The 25,700-nt window shown below is 39.2% G+C and overlaps 2 protein-coding genes across 2 annotated transcripts in view; one reads left to right on the top strand and one right to left on the bottom strand.

Annotated features, from left to right (window-relative positions):
• Nucleotides 1-10,649, top strand: part of PTPN1 (protein tyrosine phosphatase non-receptor type 1) — an 86,696-nt gene extending 76,047 nt beyond the window's left edge. The window contains exons 5-9 of the mRNA XM_063297058.1: nt 633-770; nt 2,133-2,342; nt 5,903-6,064; nt 7,276-7,499; nt 8,630-10,649. Of these exons, the coding sequence (XP_063153128.1) occupies nt 633-770; nt 2,133-2,342; nt 5,903-6,064; nt 7,276-7,499; nt 8,630-8,819 (924 nt within the window). The 3' untranslated portion in view covers nt 8,820-10,649. The remainder of the gene's footprint in view (nt 1-632; nt 771-2,132; nt 2,343-5,902; nt 6,065-7,275; nt 7,500-8,629) is intronic.
• A 1,027-nt stretch (nt 10,650-11,676) lies between these two features.
• RIPOR3 (RIPOR family member 3) overlaps nt 11,677-25,700 on the bottom strand; it is a 63,118-nt gene continuing 49,094 nt past the window's right edge. The window contains exons 17-21 of the mRNA XM_063297056.1: nt 24,014-24,172; nt 22,401-22,603; nt 21,126-21,209; nt 19,324-19,414; nt 11,677-15,434 (exon numbers count right to left, since the gene is read on the bottom strand). Coding sequence (XP_063153126.1) covers nt 15,334-15,434; nt 19,324-19,414; nt 21,126-21,209; nt 22,401-22,603; nt 24,014-24,172 — 638 coding nt within the window. The 3' untranslated portion in view covers nt 11,677-15,333. The remainder of the gene's footprint in view (nt 15,435-19,323; nt 19,415-21,125; nt 21,210-22,400; nt 22,604-24,013; nt 24,173-25,700) is intronic.

The raw sequence follows: 25,700 nt of genomic DNA, 5'->3' as shown, positions 1-25,700 counted from the left end.
TAGTCAAAAGCTCAGGTAATGAACAGTTCAGACTTCAATTAAAGTAAACCATTGTAGTCTTCAAGCTATCCCATATGTCATCAAAATGATTTCATAAAAGTGGGATTTTTGAAACCAGGTGTGAGGTATACTGGGCATCTTCAATGCAACTCTCTCACTTGAATTGCAATGAAAGGTTCATGCCTGAGGTTGTCCATATAAGCATCCAACTCTTCTCCAAGTAGCATCCTTTAAAGCATTAGGATAATTTTGTGCCCTTGTTGTATTTCTTAGTGACATGTCCTGTAATCCCAAAATAGATCTAGAAATTCAGAATCTAGTGCCCGGTCAAGTCCTTGAAATGACAGTGGTGCACTGAGTCATTGTAGTGTCTTAAGGAAAACTTATTGGGATTTTTTTTTAGATTAAGCAGTTACTTCTTAGTTTGCTTGTATGTGTGCATGCACATGCATATAAATTTGAACATCTGTGCAGAGCTTTATAGATTGAAAGTATAATCTTACAATGAACTTCTGTGACTGTCATATATATTGATGATTTGGTGAGTGTATTTGTGTGTATATGCATTCATTCTATATTTCCCTTTGTTAAATAACTTACATGTAAGTCTTGTTCTGCTTTCCCCCCTCCAGATAAAATGTGCGCAATATTGGCCACAAAAAGAGGAGAAAGAAATGTTCTTTGAAGATACAAACTTCACATTAACCTTAATATCAGAAGATATAAAATCCTATTATACAGTCCGACAATTAGAATTGAAGAACCTCGTAGTAAGTATGATAAAAATTAATCAGTATACTATATTTTGCGGTGTTGGTTCTCTTTATTAAAATAGTGATGTTTGGTATCCATTTCATCAATGCTTCAAGAATTTCCAAAGTTGATACTAAACTTCTGAGTTTTTATCTTGGATACCATTTCATTCTAGTATTTGAATAATTGCCACATTGGTTGAAAGAACACAAACACAACCATTCCCTAATCCAGCGGTTTTTAACTGCTATGCCACAGTACACTGGTATGCCGAAAAAGGTCTGCAGATGTGCTGCATCAGCCAGAAGCCCACCTCTGTGACATCTCCAGGGGTGGATTGCCTCCATTTCTCCTGAATCCTAGCAGCCTGTGATGTCATGGGACTTCTGGTCTCACGATCTGAAAGTCCCACCTATGAGACCTGTGCTGGGAGATGAAAAAAATTGAAATCCTCTGCCCTAATCATTATTATCCACTCAAGATGATCTTAGAAGTACAGTGATGTGAGGGAGTTTGTAGTCCCTTTATGAGTATCTGTAATCCTACAGCACTGTGACCTACAGTGTGATTAGAGTTTTGTCTAAGTCCTATTGATAGATAGATCCTGGATAAATACCCCACAAAATAGTGCACTGTGTTATGTCTTTCATGAAGACATTGAGCCAACATCCACTTTCTTGGAAAAAAATATGTGAAGCCCTACAACAATCAGCTCTCTTCAGAGTTGAGTTAGATGTTCCGATCAGTAAGATGACAATTGGATTGGAGCTTGAAGGACTCCCCTCTATGAAAACACACATCAGAGTCTGCTTTTCACTACACAGTGGAAGTAAATCATGCCCAGTTAAAAGAGATATCTGCAAACTTCAGAAAAGGAGTTGTCAGTGCTCATGAGAGCTACAAAACCAAAGACTTTGGCTTCCATCAGTTCATGGAAGATAGTGCACAATGGCAAGAACACAATACCTTTGTTACTTTTCCCAGGAGTGGTCATCCAACCAAAATCATCCCAACAACAAGCTGTACAATACTCTGGGAGATTGCAAACCCGTTTGAAAAAAATGATTTCATACATTGAAATCCTGAGTTTGCCTTCTTCCTGTAATCTGTTCCATTACTCACATAGTTAATTCATCTGCTGCTCTCTGTTTTCCATGTATCCTGGCTCTGCATCTACTGAACTATGGTTTAAATTTCCAGGATTATTCTGGTATTCTGTTAGGAATGGCAGTCAGTCATCTTTATCACCATCCTGTTGTTATTCCCTGCAGCTTCACATTTGTTCGGCCTTTTCCACGGCTTAACAAGATGCTTCCAACTTACAAATTGCAAGAGAAGCCCATTTTTAATCTTTAATTAATTTATTTTGCACTTTACAGACACATGAAAGGAGAGAAATTCTGCATTTCCATTACACAACGTGGCCTGACTTTGGAGTCCCAGAATCTCCAGCTTCATTCCTCAACTTCCTGTTCAAAGTGAGAGAATCAGGGTCCCTGAGTCCTGAACATGGTCCCATCGTAGTGCATTGCAGTGCTGGAATTGGAAGATCAGGAACTTTTTGTCTGGTTGACACTTGTCTTCTCTTGGTAAGAATGGCTGATAGACCCAACAGGAACTTGGGGGGATAGTTATATAATTGGTTCAACCGGGGTCATAGCAAAATACCTTTCAGGGACTTTTGTAATGTGGCTGAATGTTGCTTTGATAACCATTATGCCACTGCAACAAAGACTGCTGAGTGGAAACTGGATATGGAGACCCTATCCCAGATTCTTTTCAATTTTGACCTTGAAGAAGAAAAGGCTGGAAGGGGAAAAAGAGGCAGCAGCAGGACGAGGAACACAAAAACCATTGTTGTTAAAGGCTCCCTATAAATCTTTTGAGGTCTACAGGAAATCCCATCCTTCAATGCTGTGTTTTGACTTCAAAGCTTAGCACCAGCGGAATTTTCAGTAAAGTCTGCCTTCTGTTAGTCAATACTTACCACCCACTCTTTCCCCATCCTTGTCCTTTCTTGTTTCAATAACTGTGTTGTTCTTGTTTTTGGCAATGCTTAATGTTATCCTTTTGATTTTTGTTGCCTTAAATTTTAGGCTGCTTGCAAGTAATTCATGAGCAGCTCTCCAGGACTCTTTAATGCCTCCCCGCAGATCTGTGCTAGCACATCTAAAAGCCTGGGGGGAAATCCTACGTTGTCCTAAGCCTGTAGGACTTACTTGGAAGTACATCCTGCAGCTTTTGAAAAAATGTCTGGGCAACAACCCTTGCAAAGGATTGCAACGCTATGCATGTTTACTTTAAAGTAAGATCCATTGTGTTCAGTGGTGCTTACTCAATAGCTTTTAGGATGAGTTAATTAGGATTGCAGAAATTGCAGATTGCCCAATACATTTCCTAGATATAATTCAGGTCACAATGTATTCCACACTGATATGATTATATGTCTAAAAGCAGGGAATTTGAACCTTTGTATTCTAGACAGTTTAGTATTATTTTCGATTTCCCCTTCCCATAGTAAATTTCTAATCCTTGTGACTGTAGGGTGAACTTGAAAATAGCTAGGTTCACAGGTTGCATGAAGCCATTATTTGCTTAAGCATGATTTATTTAATACATCTTGGCCAGATTTACAAATAGGCCATTTTATGGTTTAGTGTAGAATGTGACTAACCAGCATGGCTGAAACTGTATCTGTAGATGTAGTAACGCTTATGGTTTCAGTGCTTTAGGAAGGGGCAGTGGTGGTATATTAAATAGTAAATTCCTGCACAGATGTATTCCCCTAATGTTCTTTTTCCTACATTTAGTTAGTAATGGATTTTTTTTTTATTTTTTTTTTCTTACATTATCAAGTAACTAAATAACATAAATCCAAGATGCATAGAGAAAAAAAATATAGAAAATACCAAAAAATCTACTAAAAAGTTAGTAAAGATACAGGCACAGTACACATATACATTTACCATGTATATTAATTATTACCATATTATAGTCTATTGCTATTGAGATAAACTATAAAATTCACTGAGATAAACCATAAAATGTGATCAAATTGTGATTCCTGCCTCTGATGTTTCATTATTTTAAGTTTATGATTTTTTTTTCTAATGTAGCGATTGAAGACCACTTGTTCATCTCGGTTGTTACTGTCCTAACAGTCAGGAACCACGGTGAGATGAGGAATAGGTCTCTAGTGTTTATTACTGCTACATAAGACAGAAAATCCTAACTAACTGAAGAAGCGTGGGAAAACCCAGACAGATAAACCCCAAAAGTCAAGGCAGGTCTGTTCTGTGTCTTTTTGAATGGCTGCTTAACTCCTCAGTACTACGCATGCGTTTCCCCCCCTGGATAGGGGCCCCCTCCTGCTCACCATCAGTGCTCATGACATCTACATTATCTGGAGTTTTCCAGTGTTGGGCAATTATTATTTTAGCTGCTAAAATTAAATAGATAATAAGTTTATTTTTAAGCTTGAGATTTGGTCCTATAAAAAAATGCAGTAAGCCTAACTCTGATTGATTGATTGATTGATTATGTGCCATCAAGTCGTTTTCGACTCCTAGCAACCACATAGATAGATTTTCTCCATGATATCCATGTCGTTTTCTTGATAAAATACAGGAGTGGTTTGCCACTGCCTCCTTCTGCACAGTATGAATTGATGCTTTTGCCATTGTCATTAAAGTGATGATTTGTCTCCAGTATCTTCCTATATCGCTGTTGCCCAATATAGGTGCTTGCTTGCTTTAGCTGGACAGCTGGGATGACCTTCACACCTTGGGTGACCCTGTTGGGAATATACAGTATATTCTTGGCAAACACTCCAAACTTTTTTCACTCATCCCTCCCAGGAATACCCAACCACCATGATGAGGCAGCATAGCAGGACTTGGGGGAGAGGGGGCTAACTCTGGGGAGTGTTCAGTTCTTTGTTTAGTAATGGTACTTATCTACCAGAAATTTTACACCAAAAAGGTATAGCTTTATCACATGACCACCACAAATAAAAGGAAGACCCTCTTTTTGACAACCTCTCCAACATTTGGAAGAATAATTCTGATAGATATGTGCCAATCTAACTGGGGTCAAGTGCCAGTGATGTATAACGTCCACTGCACCTCTTGACTTGAAGGTGAAGTAAATCCACCTGATTTCCATAATGCCTGCAAATTTGCTTCCTACATGGATTTACCAAGATTGGTATCTCAAGCTTCCTTTAAATCATGGGGTGGACCTCCTACTTCTAATTGCAGTAATAACCTGTAAATTTTTGAGATTGTTTCGTTTGGTTCTTCTAAGTACTTAAGTGTTAAATTTTTAAAATTGGTATAAGGCCAGGTTGCTGAAGCTCTAACATTCCTATTGCCCAAAAGAGATTTGAATTGACACCAGAAGAACCATGGTAACCTATCACCTATTCATTGCTCTAATATTTATTGAGAGGTTCCCCTTTGCTGCAAAAATATTTTAGTCTAGAAGTAATGGATTTTATTTTAAGAACATTTTACTGTGAAGTAGTAAAGTAATAAATTCTGAAATGAGATTTACAGACATAGAACTTGTCTTATGGGCTGATATAAAAGATAGCAAATGAAATTGGCTGTTTCTAAGGGGCCTGAGGGCATTAGAGTTTCTTATCTGGGACTCTGAAGTATTGGAACTAAGCATGATAGTTGCAATTGTTTCCAGAGGGGTAGTCATTTTTAATATGTTGTGGTAAGAAAGAAGATTTATGAGCCCCCTTTAGACTATATTATTATGGGATGCAGTTCACAAAAGATTAGGCTATAGTAAAATGTGCTATCTTTGTTTTTATTGAATATTGTGTCATTTTATGAGACTTGAGTACTCTTAATGCCAGTGTTTTGCAGCTACTCTGCAAATGAGAAATTATACTACTGTACTGCTTTTAGGGGATCAAACCCTTGTTGAGTTGCATTATTGTTCTTCTCAGGAATTATTTTTCTGAGTTGGTGTGTAAGTGCTGATTTCTCACTGTTCCTGCATTCATGAACCTGTTGATATATGGGGTTTTTTACATCATTTGTTGTTTCATTTTATGACCCCTTTGAATTCTGAGAAATGTAAGATAGGCAGTTAATAAAAAATCAAAGTGTACTGAGTGTCACCTCTCTTCATGCAGATGGACAAACGGAAAGATCCTTCTTCTGTTGACATTAAACAGGTTCTTTTAGAAATGAGGAAATACCGAATGGGGCTTATACAAACAGCAGACCAACTTCGCTTCTCCTACTTGGCTGTTACAGAGGGAGCCAAATTTATTATGGGAGATTCATCTGTACAAGTGAGTGCCCCTGTCAGCATATGCAGTACATCATGTCTTCAATTTTAAACACTGTTTACAGCCAGACTCAGGTTTTAGTATGTAGAAGAGTTTCAGTGGCAGTGATATGCACTGATACCCAAAAGACCTAGTCTTCTGCATACTAGTTGATATAAACTGAGATAATAAAGAACCTTTTGCTATTTTCCAAGATAAACACAGTTTATTATGACATACATTTTGCAGGATTACGGTCTTCTTCCTCAGATCCATGGTTAGTAAGTTCAGAGATAACGATGATTATCTTATTCATAATTAGCATATGAGAAATATTCTTCCATTAGAGATATGATTTAACAGTTGTGGTATGGTAAAAAGCTGTTATCCCTGTTTGTGCCATAGGAAGTTGAGTTTGAACCTCTTAATAAGTTGTAGCTTAGCTGTTTGACATTGAAATCTGATATTGTAGCCCTGGGTTTAAAAAAAAGTCATATTAAGATCATGATGGGATCTCCCTGGAGGTTCAGAATTTCTTCCCATCCCCACTTCTTCAGCACAGAAGTTTGCCAGATTTGATGTCTATTTGTTTTCATGGAAATTGGTCAGTTTATCATATGTAGAAAGTAGCAGAGCACTGATGACAAATGATGGTATATTTCTTAGTGGAATGAGCAAATGTATTAACAAGAATGAATACCTGCTGCAATGGAGAACTTGCTTAGGATTATATGAAGTACCATATGAGATTGTGCTTATAAAGGCAATTCCTTGTTCACAGTTTGAAAAGACAGGGAACCATTGTTACAAAGATAGGGCAAAGCATGCCCTGATTCTTTATTCCTTCAATGCAATTTATAGGTTGCCTGACTCCCAATGACTCTGGGAGGCTTACAATTAAAACTATAAAACACCAAGTAGAATCACGGCCTCCAAAACAACATAAAACAGCAAATAGCAACAACAAAAAAACCCTTCATTCTGCCCTTTCTTCCCACTTCCTGTCCAAATTTTGTACACAGGAAGACTCTGGTAAGAGAGATTTCTCTGAGGAATAGCATGCGCCTCCCATTCTAAAGTTTTTATATACAGTATATTAAATACAACAACCTGAAATATCCACCTTAATGTCCCCATAAATTCTAGGTTGCCTGTATATCCAGGAAAACATTGGGAATGGGTATGTGTGTGTGATCATTCTGGAGAAGTTAATAAATTCCTTCTTCATGTTGAAGGAGCAGTGGAAAGAACTCTCTAACGAAGACTTGGATCCACCACCAGAACATACTCCTCTGCCTCCTAGGCCACCCAAAAGAACCGCTGCAATGAAAAATGGAAGGGTGCATGATCTTTCAAAGCATCCAAGGGCTGAGGAGGACATCAAGTATGCTGCCAACACTTTGGAAACCAGAGTTCTGGATGGCAGGGCTTGTTCCTCTGAGCAGCAGAGCATGGAGAGGTAATGTTACCAAGGAATGCCTTGGAATACTTCTTGCAGATTCTCAGCAAATTGTCTCAACTTAAAGCATGTTCCCACCAGTTTGGTGTGTCTGCTCTCTTTTCCAGTGTATTCAGTAAATACACTGAAAATATTATGCTCTTTCATATCATGCATATGTCAGTGTATGAAATAAAATTAGACCTTGGAAGGTTGTGACATTTTTGCTGCAAATTGCATTCTCTTCCAGAAAAAGAAGCCTTTAAATGCTTTAAATTTAAATTGTTTAAATTGAATTCAGTGTGGATAACATAATATTGCCATTTCTAAGCTGTAAGCCATCCTAAACCCGAGCTACTCTAGTAATTTAATAAACTGTGTTAATTTATCATTCTTACAAGTCAAAGAGTAGCTCTGAAAGAAGCTTCTTTTTTCTTTACATGCCTTCTGAAAGTGAAAACTACTTAAAAAATTCCATGGTGACCATGTTAACAAATGAGTTTGAAGGATGGATGACTTGTCTTACAGTTTGAAAGTATTTTAAGTTATTTACTTTTTGCAACAGTTGAAGGGGGGCATTTTATTTAGCAGTCATCATTTCTCAATGGAATGAAATGTTTTTAATGGAACTGAAACAGTGTCAGGGTGAAACTACAAATTTCATGTATGTTCATATTACTCTTGGGTAAAGGGGGATATCTAAAAAAATAATTATGGAACTAATGGTCCTATGTAGTTCCACTTTGGGTCCCTTAAAGTCTGTTGCAAAATTTCTGAGACATACCTTACCTCTTCAAAGGAAATTTAGAGGTGATGACAAGTTTTACAGCTCAATTTGTAGAAGCTTTAAAATATCCAGAAATTGAGTGAGATCAGAAGCATAAAGGAGAAATAAAGTGCATTTTTAACACTAGATGTCACTATTGCTTTATAAATGGTTATATGGTTATATCAACACAATCCTTTTCCTGTTTAGTCCTGTTTTAATTTAGCTATTCTTATTTAGAAGTGAGTCAGAATGACTTAAATGACAGAACTAAAATATCACAATCATGTTGGGGGAAGTTGATCTACTTTTCAAAGTAAGCCTCACTGATCACCACACGCCAAAGAATTCTTCTAATCTCAATATGTTTGTTGTTGTCCTGCAGCACTAATCCAGATAGTAAGCTTAGGAAGAGAACTGTTGATGCTTCACCATGCAATGATGAAATGCTGAAACCAGAAGAAGAGGATGAAGAGAACATCATGACAACCTGGAAACCATTTCTTGTCAACATCTGCATGTTCACTGTCCTGACAGCAGGCGCATACCTCTGTTACAGAGTATATTTTCATTGATGGACATCCCATTGGTGGTATCAGAATACCAGTAACATCAGTGGTGTTTCATTTGTTTCTATACAAGGAAGCTAAAGGGGCAACTAAGCCTTATCCAAGCGGAAATGTATGGTATGTTAGAGAAGCTGGAACTTTGGTTAGGGTTTAAAGAGAAAGTTGATGCACTAGGGTTTAATATTTAGCCCTAGGGTCCCAAGAACATAATATTCTAATCTCAGGGCCTTAAGATATTCAGGAGTAAGCAGAGAATATGCCAAATAAGTCTTGTGTTTTTCATTTTTTCCTTATTTTTTTAAAATGGAATAATAAGAGTTTACAACACATTGCCGGTTTTTCTTTAATATTTTAAAGCCGGGGGGGGCGGGGTTTGTTTGTTCTTTTGGTGGTTTTTCAAAAAAAGGAACTAGGTATAAGTGAAAATTGCCTATATTCTCCAAGTGTTTGTAACCAAATACAAGATCAGATTCCTTTAAACGACCACTGTATGCCCACCCATACACACCCCTGAAGAATGTACAGTTTTTTGAGAGAGGGAGCTTTTTACTCTTTGCCTTTTTAAAGACTGATGGCTCAGTCTCTAAAGAACCACTTCTGCATAGCCTCTAATAAATTTGGATGTTACTCAGGAGCTCCAGTGAATGAACGGAGACTAGATAGTAGCATTCCCTCCACTCTCAATTGGATTGCACCCTGAGTTTTTGGCAGTGCAAATAATATGGGATGTATTTTATTTTTCTCAAATAGATTCTTGCTTCAATAACATGCTATAAATGGGCACCGCTTTTTCTCAGGGCATCCCAACAGGTCAATGCTGCAATGTTCTCCCTCCTTTTTGGACAAAATGAGTTATTTCTCTCCCCACTTACTGTCAGTGCTCATTGCTATATTGTTAATCATCCCTCGCACTCTTATTTCTGTGTACATGCCCGCTTCATTGCACGATCAACTTTCTAAAAAATATTTAACTTTGTATATAGTTTCCTATCCTTATGGAGAAAGGGAAGGGAGATGCAATCAGAATGTCCACCAGCATTTATATCAGATACTTGCTTTAGAAAGGACCAGTGTGTAAGCTTCTTCATCCTATGGAATGTAAAATGCAATTTCATTCTAGACTTACCATGTGAAGAATGTCCTATGTGTATTCAAAATAGAAGAGTAATTTTAAAATCATCACTATTTCAATACACACGCAACCCTCCTTATTGTAAAGATCCAGTGGAATGTTTCTTAGTAAAGCCCAAGTCCTTCAGTGCTGGGCCAGATGTTCTCTAAGTCTTTTCAAGTTACCAACCACTGCATTGGTGAATTTTCAGTGTTGTTGTCTTTCTTTTTTAGAACAAAGATTCCAAGATTAGCTTTTATTTGGCTTAAAGATCATGCTGTTTAGGAGCCAGGTTTAAGGCTGCAATCTTACGCATCCTTGAGATTATGCCCTATTGAACTTCATCATTCTGACTGTTAATTCAGATGTGTAAGATTGATTGCTTTATCTGTGAGCCTTCTACCTCTGCTGAAGAGGAAGTTTGCACCCTAACTCAGAACAAATCTTTTGTTCCATATGAAGTTGAAGAGAGAATTTGTATTTTATTTTATTATTTTAGGTACAGCTTAGCTTGACTGACTGTAGCTGCTAAGAAAAGAGTAAAAATTGACCAATCACGTGTTTTGTTGTTCATAAATATTATGATTGGGGAAGTATGCTGATGTTGATAACCCTCTTCCCCCCTTTATAAGCAATATAAATAATAACAAAAGGGATCCTTGTTACAGAAGGAAAGGAGTACTGAAGTTGCAGCTGTTTCATTAAAAAAATGACACCCAATCTATAATGCATGTTATTTGGAAACTCTATATTCTACCTATATAGCACTTAAGTATCATCCCTTTTTAAAAATCTGTGATGTATCAGGGTCCTCACTCCATATTTATTTTACTTCTCAGTCCTGACCAAAGTTAGCTTTTTCTTCTTTAAACAAATGAAATATTAAAGGAAGGTCTCGGAGAGGGGGAAGGAAGAAAAGATTGAGTTAAAAGAACAGTTTCAAAATGAGGCTAGTATCAAGGTCTTTTCAAAAGTACAGTAATAAATCATAGGTAGTCCTGGGAAACTTTCAGCCTCACCTATGAGAAAGAGGAATTTTGTTAAGCAGTCAATACTTAGTAATAATATTGGAAACATGAAAATATTGACATGACTATAGAAAATGGCATAATATATAATGGCTCATCTATGTATTTTGCTACTCAGTATGTGATTGCTTTGTCCCTTTCACATTCTGTCATCCAGTAGAATATTATTCAGATGCATTTGTATCACATTTTTATTCAAATGCATGTATAAAGTCTCCTGAAAGTGTCCTGATTGAAATCCATGTGCTTGAAAGGTGAACATAATTTTTATATTTCTGCTTTCTGATGTGCCCAATTATACTTGCATGATCTGATTATTTAAATGGCTGTGATTCCAAGGGTGTTGCTGAAGTGTCTTCATTCAGCTCATAGATTGGTAGGTGTATGTGTTCTCTTTAAAAAGAAAAAAAAAGCCAGGTTGCCTGTATCTTGCCTATTATTTGGCAGTTTTTCTATGTACACCATCTAAACCAGTTGTATAGCACTCATTTCAGTCAAGTAAATATAGTACAAACATTCCAGAGTGTGTACAAAGCCATATTCACACCTCTTTCACACAACCTAGTTTTCTATGGCAAATGGCTGAAACGTGAGGTGCCAAGACAGGGGCATCAGGGATGGGTCAGAAAAGGTCAAGATGGCAGCCGCAACCACTCAGTTGAAGGCCCACCCCCTTTTTACATGTGCGACACATGTAAAAAAGGGGCTGGGTTCAACCATATGGGTACTGGTGCCTTCTTAACTTTTTTTTTTTTTTACTCCCCAGAGATGCCCTCATGCCAAGATACATTAAATTGTGTTCTGATAGTCTGAAGGGAACAGTTATTTAAAAAGGCCCCCAGAATGAAACTGGGAGTGAAAAGCTGTGCTTTTCATTTCATTAAAACACCGAAGGGATTTTGGTTAAAAAATAGAAATAAAAACTCTTGATGATAGAATTGAATTGCTCTTCCTCTCCCACAATGACATGGTCAACTTCAGAATGTATCTCCACAGCAGTGTGATTGTACTATACTTGATCTGTCAGGGAGAAATACATTTCTTAGTGTCCAAAGATGGCCAAGAAACTCTTTCTGGTTACGGTGCTCCTCTCAAGCCCGCCAGCATCACTATTTGCCTTGATCAATTTGAACACAAGAAGTGTTGTAAGAGATACAGTAGAAAGCCCCAATAATGCTCAGCGAGGTGTGGATACGGCTTGTCATGCTGAACTGTAAGCATTTTGTTTTGATGTCCTGTACATGTATGTAGTAGTTTGGGGTGTGTATATACAGTAGCGTTTCAAAGTGGATGTATTGGTTAACCTATTCTTGGGAAGGGTTGGGGGGAGAGGAAAAGAAAATATCCATGTTTAAACTTGTTAGAAAGTTAGTGAGCTGCTCTGCTATATGCCTTAAGCAAATATTTACTCATCAGGTCTTTCTTTTTTACCGATTGCCATAGAAAACTTTTTTTAAGAAAAGAAATGAAATGAAATAAAAACAAGCTAAATGTTTTGGTATAATACGTTTTCAGGTATATTGTCTCTTATGTAAGGCACTGCAGTGCCCTTACAGTTTCAGTAAAACTGTACAGTTTTTCAACTTCCCATACAAATTTTCAGTTCTCATTTTAGCTGCAAGAATAAAATTCTTTTGTAAAGAAACACGTCTGATTTTTCTCCGCTTCCTTTTTTGCTTAAGTTGCAGCAGCAAAGGCCCCACGTTGAGCCATTCAGACTATGTCTTGGTCTTCATGGGAAATTTTAGTCATGTACTTTTACTTTGAAATTGCAGGCTAGCCATTTCTCATAAATTGGCAGTTGTGGGGAAAGATTCCACGCTAGATTAGGATGAGTTTTTATCCCTACCCCTTTGCTGTATTGAGGGACTGCAATCCTCCTAATTTCATGCACTAATACTTTAATTGGTGAAAAAAAATGGTTTTAAATTTTACATTCAGCCTTTGTATAGCACAAAGGAAAGACATGGGGGGGGGGCACATAACACTTGCTTTACAAGAGTCAGCGTCTAGGAAAGATTTATCGTTTGTAAAGACCTGCAGCTTTTCACAAAGGTGGCTCTTGTTGAAGAAACAATATGTCAGAGCAAGGTATTCAACAGTATTTGTATTGGTAATTTCATGCAATCATTCATGGAATTGCCCTTCAAGGGATGCCAAAATCACTCCTAGAAGACTATTATAGAGAAAATTAGACAATAGGGTTGAAAATCAAATTGAGGGTCCGTACTTGTCAAGACTCTTCCAATTCTATAATTTGATGAGTACATTTTATTTGTGGAAGACTTTTTTTTTCCCTTGTAAATAGCCAGTTTGGTGTGGTAGTTAGACACTGAACTAACAGCCAAGAGATCATGAGTTCTGGTCCTGTCTTAGGCATGAAGTCAGCTGGGTGACTTTGAGACAGTCCCTCCCTTTCAGCATTAGGAAGAAAGTAATGACAACCCACTTCTGAAAATATGGCCAACAAAACTTCATGGACTTGTCCATGCAGTTATCAAGAGTCAAAACTGACTTAAAGACATTCTATTATATATAAGCCCCTCTGATTCCACTGCAGAGCAACCACCAAAACTCTTACTGTTCTGAAGCAGAAAAACATAAAAACCTGCTCTGTAATACATAAAAATAGGTTTAACTCAATAAAAATAAAAACAAAGGACCGTTATTCTGCCAAAATCCAAACTTGTAACATTGGGCTGCATATGAGCATATTAGGGGCTGCCCAGTTCATGTAATAACTCCTACTCATTGCAACCTTCTCCGCTAAGTTCTGTCTCTTCCCCAGCACTTTAAAGTCAAACAAATTTACCCAAATGAAATTGACTCTTGCCTATAAACTCTTACTTCATTTTGTTTTTAAATTTTATTTAAATGATCACTTGAAAAATGAAAATGCTTTTCAGATGTTTTAATAGAATCTTTTTTTTAAAAAACTGAATATTCAAACTAGTCTTAGCAATAAATACTGAAAAATACAGAGCAAAATATACTGTATAAAAGGATATTGATTAGGCAATGAAAACCTACTTGTAAATTCGGCATGGTCACCCATTATTGGCCAAAGGAAAACCATACTGTGCATTCAAAGCCCTAATACCTGTTTACTCAGAACCAGGTGTTGCCAAGTTCAATAAAAACATTATAAAAATATACTTAAGGCTACCATTAGAGGCCATTTAAAAATAGTTCTCTGTTATTACTTAAAAAGGAGCCTTGGAAACAGAATGGGAGGAAATGGTTTTTCTTTTGTATCACATGGTACTATTAATTGCATACAGCCATTTTAAACTTCATTGACAGAAACAAAGTCTCGTAATTTCAATTTATCTATTCAAATCTTTGGGGGACAATGTTTCCAAAACTATTTCTTGGGATATATTTTCCCAAGAGGGAAAACTTTTTTTCCCATTCTCCAGCCCCTTCCCTCCACTTAATTATTGTTGCCTGAATCACTTTTTCTTTCTTTTTGTTAGTTAAGATTTTACTCCAATGTGTTCTATTAGTTGAGTGAAAATATCTCCAAATAGATGCGGCCATAGGGAGGAAGGGAGGGGCTGTCAAAAAAGTCAAGATGGCAATATTCGTCTTAAATGGAAGCCAAATAGGGATGTCCAACAACTGTTTGAAAAGCTCCAATCTCAGTCTTCAAATCCAAGAATTTTGTGTTTTGTGCAATCAAAGCCCTGCCCGTTTTTTCACATGTGCTGTAGACATGATACAAATAAAAAAACAGGGCAAGGCTTCAATAACCCAGTTGCAGCCACCACTGCAGATGCCCCTGTCCCCAAAGAACAAGAATTGACTGGGGGCAGCAGTGATGGGTTTGTCCCAGGATGTTTTATGTCAAAAAGAAAAAAGTGACTAAAAATTGAAATGATCAGCCTAGTGCCCTCCTTAACTTTGTGTAGCCTCTGTAAGATTTGCTGCTTTGAGGAAAAAGGCAACTAGAAGACAACCACAGGTTAATTTGCTGCAATGAGCGAATAATTTTAGAACTTTACATTTGAAAATCTTGGTCTACAAGAATTAAATGAATAAATATATAAAATAGTCTGCCTCCTCTTTTGCCCAGAGAAGATAAATATTTGTCCTGAATGGAAACCAAAGAGGGACGTCCAACAGTTTAAAAAGGAAGCTTCTTCAATCTCATTCCTCAAATCCAAAAATGGAGTTTTGGGTTTCACTATACATCTTCAGCATCCAGATATAGTGCAAGCATAATATTAGTTATATTGAAGACTGTAGAATGTGGATGCTTAAAAGATTTGCTAGTTATGATTTGTTGTTACATTTGCCAATGGTGTTATCCCTCCTTCCTCTTAGATGATTACTTTCTACTGTAGCATCTAATCTTTGGTACCTCCTTTGAAGCTATTGTTCAAAATACTGTAATTTCAACTTCAGCCTCCTGATACATAGCCTCTCTTAGTTCACAGCATATTTTGTCCATTTTTTCAAAAGCCAATCTTCCCTTTTCTCCTGCAAAGAAAAGCAGAAAGCAACCATGAATAATATAGCTGTGTTGAGAATAGCAGTCCACATTTTCATAAGGTGCAGATGGTCCTCCTCCTTCCAGACTGTCAATACTTGTACCAACAGAAGAGAAGATCTGTAGCTCAGGGTTGAACGGTGGAGTCCTTGGTGCTCTCTGAGGTTGGTTGTTTGCTTGCAGTCATTTTGTTGCCCAACTAGACAACATCTTCAGTTCTAGCACTGAAGATGGTGCCTAGTTGGGCAACAAATTGTCTGCAAGCAAACAACCAACCTCAGAGAGCACCAAGGACTCCACTGTCAATACTTGTCCCTGCAAGGGAGATACGTGCTTGGTCATGTATAGAGGGAGATTGCTCCAGCCTTTCCCTCTGCCAGATATAGAAAAACTGTGTTTGTTTTAAATCTAGACAGAACTGTAGGAGGAATGGACCAAGGCTAGGAAAGAATGGAATTTAGCCACAACCTCAGATCAAAGTTTGGAATCCCAGGGAAATGGGAAAACCGCAATAGTTGAAACAGACGAACAAGACAAATACAGTAATGCTTAAAAGTTTGTGAATCCTTTTGAATGTTCAATATTTCTGAATAAATATGACCTAAAATGTAATCTGTTCTCCACGCAAGTCCTAAAACTAGATAAAGAGAACCCAATTAAACAAATGAGTCAAACATCATACTTGTTCATTTATTCGTTGAGGGAAAATGATCCAAAGCTACATATTTGTGTGTGGCAAAAGTATGTGAACGTTTGCTTTCAGTAACTGGTGTCCCCCCACCCCCGTGTGGGTAGCAATAACTGCAACCAAATATTCGCTATAACTGTTGAATAGTCAGTATTGCATAAGTTTAATGTTCTTTCTTCTCTGTACTAATTATGAAATGGAGTGTATAATCTAAGACTTGTATCCATCCATCCATCAGGTTATATATGAAAATATCAAAATGTCTCTCAACGTTCTTGCAAGCTGTATCATCATGATCCAAACATCTCTATAATTTATTTTTACCAACACTATTTGTGTTAACTGTTTGAACTTCAAAAGGGTGGTACCTTTTTTATCTTTTTAAATAAAGTTTAATTTTCTTTATCTCTAGTGAGACTGGTCTATGTCCTAAGGATGGAAGGAAGGAAGGAATCATACCTCTAGGCAGCTAGGAGGCTACACTACTAAAATTATCTAGCTTATGCATTTTTACTTTTAATTGACAGAAAAGCAGCCTAGGTTGTGAGAAACTTATCTCTTTCACACATTGAGTTAGGAGGGAGGATGCCAGATCAACTGCCCTTGGAAAATAGGTGGTGGTAGCAGGAACCAGAAGCCAGGATGTTGTCAGAACTGGTTCTCACATGATAAGGATGTTAGTACCATTTTGTAAACAATTCACAAGTGTAGGCTGACTTATCTCAAAAGAGACAATCTTCCTCTCTCTTACATCAAAAGAGTGCAAGAAAGAAAACAAGAATCTAACTACTTTGATTTGTCAATATATAGGTTTCTCAACTTCAATCTTTTTCCTAATAAATCTTACTATTCTGAGCACAGAGAGACTTGCTTTTTGGACTGATCATTTCCAATCCTGATTCCTGTGAAAGGTATCTGGTGGATGTGAAAGGCCAAAGGATTTCTAGGACAGAAGGTCTGATAACTCTAGCCTTCTATCCTATAGGTTCAACCATCCACTATACCAGGTCTGCACAATTTGTACAGGGGAAAGCAACACATTAATAAATTAAAAATAATTGCAGGCCGCTAAGGAATAGCTGGTGTGCCAATTGGCTGTTCAGTGGCTAGTGGAACAATGGCAGCAATGGAGCTGCTGGCATCAGTGAGGCCTGGAGGCACTGGAGGCACTGGAGACGTTGGCAGCATGTCTTATACAAACATAAAACATAATCCAGATCAATCACCTTCAGGTCACATACCCACACGTCACCCCAAAGTACCCATAAATGCCAGAGCTCCATTAACATATAGGGTCCGGGAGAAAACCCAGGTCTTCATGGCCTTCCAGAAGGCCAACTGGGTCGGGTCACCCTTATCTCTTGAGAGAGGCTGTTGCAAGCCAAGAGAAAGGCAGGTGCCAGGCCAAGAACTAAGCTGCAGCTTTATTCTGTGTTTATTTTCTAGGAATGCTTATGTGGGCTCCAAAGGTATTCTTGGAAATAAATCTGGCACATCAGCTCCCCACTTACTTTTAAATCTTTTTTAAAACTTGAAGTCAGGTGGAATATAGAACCTGATAGGAGCCAAGAAGTCATTTGTAAGCATTAGGCATAATTATGCCTTCTAATTATAATAATTATAAGCATTCTGCATTGGCTATAATCCTGAACTGGATAATTTTATAAAGTTCAGTAAGGAGTACATGGTTTTAAAAGGAAGTTAAGAAATTACTTCAAGTCACCATCCAAAGCTAATTTTTCTGGAGATAGTCCATGGATTAATTCCATAAATTTGCAAATTGATTTCAGTGCTACATAGTAAGTAGCTTGTAAATTGTGTTATAAGTTATCCAGCTTCCTTCACTCTTGCTGTCAGAGGAGGCCAAAGCATTGATTCTCCCTTCCTGAATTTGTTATAACTCCCTGGGACCCTGTTGAAAGGTGGGGAGTAAATCCCATAAGTAAACAAAAAGTTATCTGGTTGGATGAGCAAAGCTGATCTTTCTCAATAGCTCTTTTCCTATGTTTTCACAGCTGCTGGAGCGAGCATTCAACTACAGTGTTAGGCAAAGCCTACAATCCCTCCAGCAATGGTTTTACCCCATTTCTATATTAATGAATAGAAGGCAGTTTGTGTTTTCTTTCTAGCCACCAGCTACACTAAGACAAAATAATTCCCTGAATTTGTAGAAGAGATTATGCCTGCTAGAATGGCAGAAACTAACCCCTGAATCAGGGCAGAGAGAAAAGAAAGGAAATTTGTGGTCCTCCATTAGTTATCAGAATATACAACTCCCATCATTGTTCACCACTGACCATGCTGGCTAAAGACAGCTTAATGCAGGGGGGTCCAGTGTTTGCAATGGGCCCTCTCTCCCAGTGACTGCCCTGTGGGGTAAAGACTAGCACTGAACACCTAATTAGCAGGAGGCAAACTAACGAGGTTGCTCCCTGCTGTGTCCTCTAGCTTGTTGGATGGTCTCCACCATTATAGCTTGCTTCTGACTTTTTTTCTGGACAAATGAATATACTTTCATCAAAGCACTGGACTGCATTTTGGTTTTCTAAATGTCTTCAGGGTATTTATGAGGCCCAGAACAATAATTGGGATTACAGATAACAACAATGTTGTTTCACTGCATGCTTGCTTCCCATTTCCTTTTTATATATATTTTAAAAAGAATTTTAAAAATCAGCTGAAACTTGGAGCATTATGGGCAGCAAGGGAGATGTCAGAGTGAGTTTTAGATTTGGCATAAGAAAGAATCTCATGATACCTAGAAGATGTGATCCAACGGTGGGAGGGAAACCAGTTCTTTAGGGCAAGCAGTATTTACATCTTGGTGCAACACCCACCCCTGCTAAGAGGATCAGCTCTACAAATTCCAGAGTTTTTTTACATACTATTTTACAGGTAGCCCTCATTTAGCAACTGCCTCATTTAGCGACCATTCAGTTAGGATGGTGATGAAAAAGTAACTTTATGACCAATCTTCAAACTTATGACCTTTGTAGGTCTGTAAAGCAAAGGAAAGCTGAAGTAAGATCATAAGAGCATAAACACAGGTGTGGTTTCACTTAGTGACCACTTTGCTTAACGACAATTGCTGGTCCCAATTGTGGTCACTAAATGAGGACTAACTGTACTAACTGTAGTTGCTATTCACTGTCACTCAGAACCCCTAAGCAGAGGATCACGAAAGTATTTACCAAATGAAAGTGTTGTTTCTCTGGCAGCGTTCCGCACTTCTTCTGTTTCTGACTGGCACAGTCTGGCAATTTGCTCTAGACATTCAATGCCCTGTTTGGTAAAAGAAACATTTCAGTAACAGTGCCTTAAGTGTCTAAATGGTTTCTTCCCCATTCTTAACCTTACCACATCTCTCTGAGAATAGCTAACCTCTGGCTTCAGTAAACCAAAATTTATAGCATTCTAGTAGAGCAAGGACAAACCAGCCTATTGCGGTGGAGAATTTTACCTGCATCTTTGTTTCCTTAATGACCTGCTTATGCCCATTCTCCAGCTCAGAAGGCTGGAGCAATACATCACTGATCTGGAAGTTCATTTGTAACACATCAGCCAGACAAGCAAATCTCCACTGCATGACTGCAAGCCAGTAATGTTCTTTGTCTATCATGATTTACATACGTTTTTTTATCCTGCCTTTTTTATATACAACTCAAGGTGGTGAACATACCTAATACTCCTTCCTCCTCCTATTTCCTCCACAACAACAGCCCTTTGAGGTGGGTTGGGCAGGGAGGGAGTGACTGGCCCAAAGTCACCCAGCTGGCTTTCATGCCTAAGGCAGGACTAGAACTTATGGTTTCCTGGCTTCCAGGCCAGCACCATCACCCGTACGCCAAACTGATTCTCAATTCAATGTTATTACTTAAAGGGCTCTCCAATTTTATTTGGGGGGGGGCAGAGGAAATGGGTACATTTGGAATTTTGAGAACATTCTGCAACCTCTCTTGCAAAATGCTTGCAGGAAGGGCAGATGGAAGCATTCTCGTTCACAAAACAGCTCTACTTTTCCAGAAAGTTACTAATTTTACTCCCACCACTACCTCTAGTCCTCCTCCTATTCTCCCTGCTTGCTTTCGTCCTTTTTTCTGGGTTTGGCACACTTTGAAACAAAACATTGGAATGCAACAGTTGGGTCTGTTTTCTAAGCAAGCCAACAGGGATCATTTGCCCGTGTTGCAGCGCTAAGTTCTGCTTGTTTTTCAGGAGCTGTAATTTCAGTGAAGGGTACACAGTCTGCAAAATGCTTTCACAAATATATGCAATGAACTGGTCCCTGAAAGGAGGTCACCGATTTCCACAGCTTAAGGCTGCCACAGAGCCCAAAGGCTGCCCCTGAGGGCACAGCCAAGCACAGGAGTGAATGTTCTGGTGTCTGTGCCAATGCACAACCTGATCACAGAATCTCCTTAAGTAAGACCCCCGACCTTGTTCCCCAAACAGGAGCAACTTGGAGGGCTCCTTCTTTGACAGATGTCCCCTGTGCAACAGCGCAGTAGTGGAGCCTTAGGACAATTCCAAGGCCAGATAACAGGTCCCAAATTCTCTTGGAGAGGGACTTTTGCACCCTCTGCTGGCTGTTGATGAAACTTGTCCAAATGGTCCCTCTCACCAAGGATGTTCTAAAGCAGCGTTTTTCAAACTTGGCAGCTTTAAGATGTGTGGACTTCAACTTCGACTTCAATATGCTGGCTGGGGAATTCTGGGAGTTGAACTCCACACATCTTAAAGTTGCCAAGTTTGAACAACACTGCTCTAAAGCAGCGGTTCTCAAACATTTTGGTCTCAGGACCCCTTTACAGTCTTAAAAATGATTGAGGACCCCAAAGAGCTCTGGTTTATGTGAGTTATATCTATCAGTATTTACTGTATTAGAAATGAAAACTAAGAAATTTTAAAATATTTATTTATTTGACTTCACAGACCCCCCAAAAGGCCACACTTTGAGAACCACTGCTCTAAAGATTTCTTTAAAAGCACTCACTCTGAGGTTTTTAAGGGCTAGACACGCGGCTTGCTGTAGTTTACTATCATCGTTGCTTAAGAGATCTGTGTAAAAAGGAAGAGCCTGTAGCAAAAGAATGTAACAAGGCTGTTAATATTTCTTTTTTAAAAATACTTTAGCATAATGCCATAAACCTGGCCTAGCATCCTCTAGATGGGTAGGAGCCATCACTCCCAGAATTCCCTCCCAGTTGTAATCCCTACACATCTGGAAGGCACCAAGCTGGAAAAGGCTGTTGGAATTTAACAATCCTAAAGGGAACTTTAGCCCTGTATGTGATCCTGCTCCCTCTCCTTCCTTTGCAAACACAGATACATTTCAGACAATCATCATTATATTGATGCATATAGCTAAAGCCATCTGGCTGGCTTTTTTTTTTTGGTATGCTGTTCACTCAAAAGGATTCTTTTGCCAATAAATTTGTCAAGGTCTAGCACCATTGCTCCCTTACACAGTACTGCCATCCAGTTCTTATTTTAACGGATAACTCTCTATTCAATTACAAAACAGCCAGTGAGGTCCACTTCCTGCCACTTCACCCCAACTTAGACAAAGAAGTGCAATGTACTGGTTAGAGCAGTGTTTTTCAACCTTGGCACCTTTCAGATGTGTGGATTTCAACTCCCAGAATTCCCCAGCCAACATGCTGGCTGGGGAATTCTGGAAGATGAAGTCCACACATCTGAATGTCACTAAGGTCGATAAACACTGGGTTAGAGCCACCTTCCCTTCAATCTGGCTCTGTCCTGGAAGAGCTGAGCTACAAACCTCTTAATTCCTAGCTTGGCAAATCCTTAGTTCAAGCAGGGAATTATGTGAATGTAATTGACTGCATCTGGGTTAAGGAAAGCTGGTTCAAAGTGTTGAACTTGGAGAAAGGAGATGCAAGATCAAATCTCTGCTTGGTCATGTAGTTCACATCCTAATCTGAACAAAACACACACCCTCCGTTTAGTTTACCTGAGCTAGATTACTATGAAAATTATACATAGAGGAGTGAAGTGATGCATGTCAGCAGGAGATCCATGGAGAATCAAAAGAATAAATCAAAACATCAAGGACACTTATTCTAGGGGCATAAAGAATACCTATATTGGGTGGGATTTCCATGGCACTGCATTTGGAGCCCTGCCATGGACAGAAGGCAGACCTTCTGCATGCAAAGCAGGTCTATGGCTACTGAAATGCATGGAGAAGCCTATATTCCCAGGGTGCAGCTAGTAGGACATCCTGCGGAAAGGGGAAAGCTCATACTTTTTCCCTGAAATTCCTGTTGGCTGCTGCACGAGAAAGGCACGATGTGGCTGCTTTGCCTATACGGTGATTCTCATCAAGCTGCAGGACCGCAAGGAGCCGTAAGGTCTGAGGCAGAGGTTCCAGCTGATTCAGCTGCTTCCCTTTTAGCTTCTTTATTTTCTTCATTCTCCCAGGACGTTGCAGGTCCTCTGTCAATATTACTGAGGGAAAGGAATTCAGCCATTAATAGGGAGGCTCAGAAAATCTATTACTGTTGCTGTCTCCCATCCTTTGGTGCTGTGGTGAAGAAGGCAAAGGCAAAGGCTAAAGGACTGCTTTTTTAAAACTTGGAGGATCAATCTCAAATTGGAGACCATAGGTGGTCTTGAGTTGCCATTTCTGATCAAGCCATTAGTTCATTGTGCTAACTACTGTGACTGGAAGTATCCTCTCCAGGACACAGGCACAAAGGGGTCTTTCCAAGCAATGCTAAAACACTACTTCCAACCCTTTGAACTGGAATATCGGAGGCTGAATGAATGTTAAAACATCTCTCTGTAGGATGAAAGCCCACCTGCTCCTGCTTCTTCTTTCCCTGTCAGATGCCTCTGGGAATTCCAGAAGTATGTCCTTAAGACTTTTCTCCTCTTCTGGTTTTATTCTCCAGCAGCAAAGTTGCATAGAGCCAGTTTGGTGTAGTGATTAAGGCACCAGGCTAGAAACCAGGAGACCATGAGTTCTAGTCCCGCCTTAGGCATAAAGCCAGCTGGGTGACCTTGGGCCAGTCACTTTCTCTCTGCCCTAGGAAGGAGTCAATGGCAAACCACTTCTGAAATCTTTCCAAGAAAACTGCAGGGGCTTGTCCAGGCAAGAGTCAATGCTGACACAAAGGGACCAAAAAAAAAAAAAAAGAAGGCAAACTTGTGATAGCATTTAAGGCCAAATGGGAAGCTTTTCAACAGCTGCTGTCACAAAGATCAGACCCTGATATTTGCTAATTACTAGCTCAGTGGCCTTGATTGCATTTGTTTTCCCTAGAAAAGCTCAGGCTACTAGCAACATTAGGAGCAGACATGGCATTGTTATCCCCAGCAACCTAGGTCGTTATCACCTTTAAAACATATTATAGTTTCAGGCCTCATTATTTCTGAGACTGTCTACTCCCTCTAGAATCTATCCATCCAACTTGTGCTGGTGGGAGGGCATGCTATGAATTCACCCGCTCGAGATGTGAAGGAAATAGGGTCTTGGAAGCAGACCTTCTTGGTCATTGCCTTTCTCTTTGGAGCAGTTAGCTCCTTAGGTCAGGACAGCCCCTTTCCTATTATCATTTCAGAAGTTCATTAAGATAGTGCTCTTCCCAAGATCTTTCAAGGCAAGGATTGCCACTCAGTTGGAAGAAACTGCTAAGTTGGAATGGGTCATCTAGGGTTGAGCTGAAGTTTTAACTTGTATTTGATTGTGCTATTGCCTGAAAGCTGCCTAGAATCTAAGATGAATTGGCAGCATACAAGTCTCTGAAATAAATTAATTGTACCAACAAAATTGCCATTGGTTTTCTTATTTCAACATTTATGGTTGGGAATCAACCAAACTTTATTTTGCTTCTCTATTTCCATCCAGCCATTTACCTTCTTTAGCGAATCGGATCAAATATTTTTCCAAGTTGTTTACATGGTGTTTCTCCAGGTAGCTGTAAAACTGGAATAGTGTCACAGATTCAGCTGGGACATCTGTCGAGTTACCTAATAAAACACCTCCAACTATCTGTTCCAGGAATACCTGCAAAACTGAAGGGGAATGTAAAGAACTGAGAAGTGGGCACGTCTCAAGAGCATGGACTGCATTCTGTTTTAACCATAACATATTGATTTATTTACTTATTTCTAAGGCTACAGGCCATCTGTCAACTTGACTCACAAGGTGCCAAAACAATCTATAGCAACGTACTGTAAGCTATAAATTCATGAGCTGAAACATGCTATACAACACATTGATATAAATTGCTACAACTGATAAATTTTATAGCAGCAACAAAAATAAATATCAACAGCTATTTACTCAATAGAAAACAATGTAATAATATTAATTCTGGTGTGGCAAAATTAATAAATTGCTTACCAACTAGCATTAGCAGTTTTATAAAAAAATCAAATGTCAAAAATGTGAAATAAAAGCCTTTCAAATATAATCATTCTTCAAGGCCGATCCTTGTGCTAAAGAAACAGAACAGCAGGCTATAACATTCCACAGTATATAATAAGACTCCACAGTTCAACCCTGAGCTATACATATTCTCTTCTATTGGAATAAGATACTATTGACTATGAAGTGAGAACCAGTTTGGTGTAGCAGTAAAGGCACTGGGCTAGAAACCGGGAGACCGTGAGTTCTAGTCTCGCCTTAGGTACAAAGCCAGTCGGGTGACCCTGAGCCAGTCCCTCTCTCTCAGCCCAAGGAAGGAGGCAACAGCAAACCACTTCTGAAAAACCTTGCCAAGAAAACTGCAGGGACTTGTCCAGGCAGTCTCTTAAGAATCAGGCATGATTGAACAGATTAAAAAAAAAAACCACTATGAAGTGTGGTGGCCTGAAAGAGCTAGCTAGTCTGCCTTGATTCCCAGCCAGGAACTGGTATACAGATTGCCAGTGGGGGTGGGCAGGCATGTCTCACTCCTCATGCAAAGGGATCCATGACTCCTGCAAGTCCAAACTTGCCTGCAAAAGTAGGGCTCATCTATATTATTGTGTGTGGGGACCACAGGGCTTGCCAGGGTTTGCTCTGGGCACCACTGCATGGCTCTGCAGCCCTTGCTTGCGCTTCTTGTGCTCACACCACCACTTGCACCACTGCTCACACTGACCCTGCCCCCATCAGAGCCTCATGCTGCGCCAAAGGTAGCCCTGCAACTGTGAGGTAGCAGGCCCTGTTGGGTTTCTTTACATACATGGTGCTCAGCACAGCTGATCTGTCCCACCCCTTGGCTGTTATGGACCTTCTGCTGCATGTCCAGCAAGCAGGCAGCTCACTGCTCAGTGCTTTGACCACTGCCTCCTCTTTGCTTGATAGCAAAGCACCACAGGAAGACCATTGGTCTCTATCTGCCAGCTGCCACTTGCCTTGTTACACAGGCTGAAACACAGGCACAGGAGCTCCTTCAGCGAGCAGCTTTCTGCTTTGTATGCGGGGCAAGGCCGGGATGGCTCCTCCATCCCACTAAATGCCTTTGGACAGGTATGTAGCACCTCACCCTTCATAGGATTCTCTTGAACAATCTTTCTTACCCAATAAGGTGGCCACAATGAAATGGCAAAAGCA

Source organism: Candoia aspera, chromosome 3, assembly GCF_035149785.1.
Source record: "Candoia aspera isolate rCanAsp1 chromosome 3, rCanAsp1.hap2, whole genome shotgun sequence".
Classification (NCBI taxonomy): Eukaryota; Metazoa; Chordata; class Lepidosauria; order Squamata; family Boidae; genus Candoia; species Candoia aspera.
Note: the sequence above shows the minus strand (reverse complement) of the source record. Positions and strands in the feature narration are given on the sequence as shown.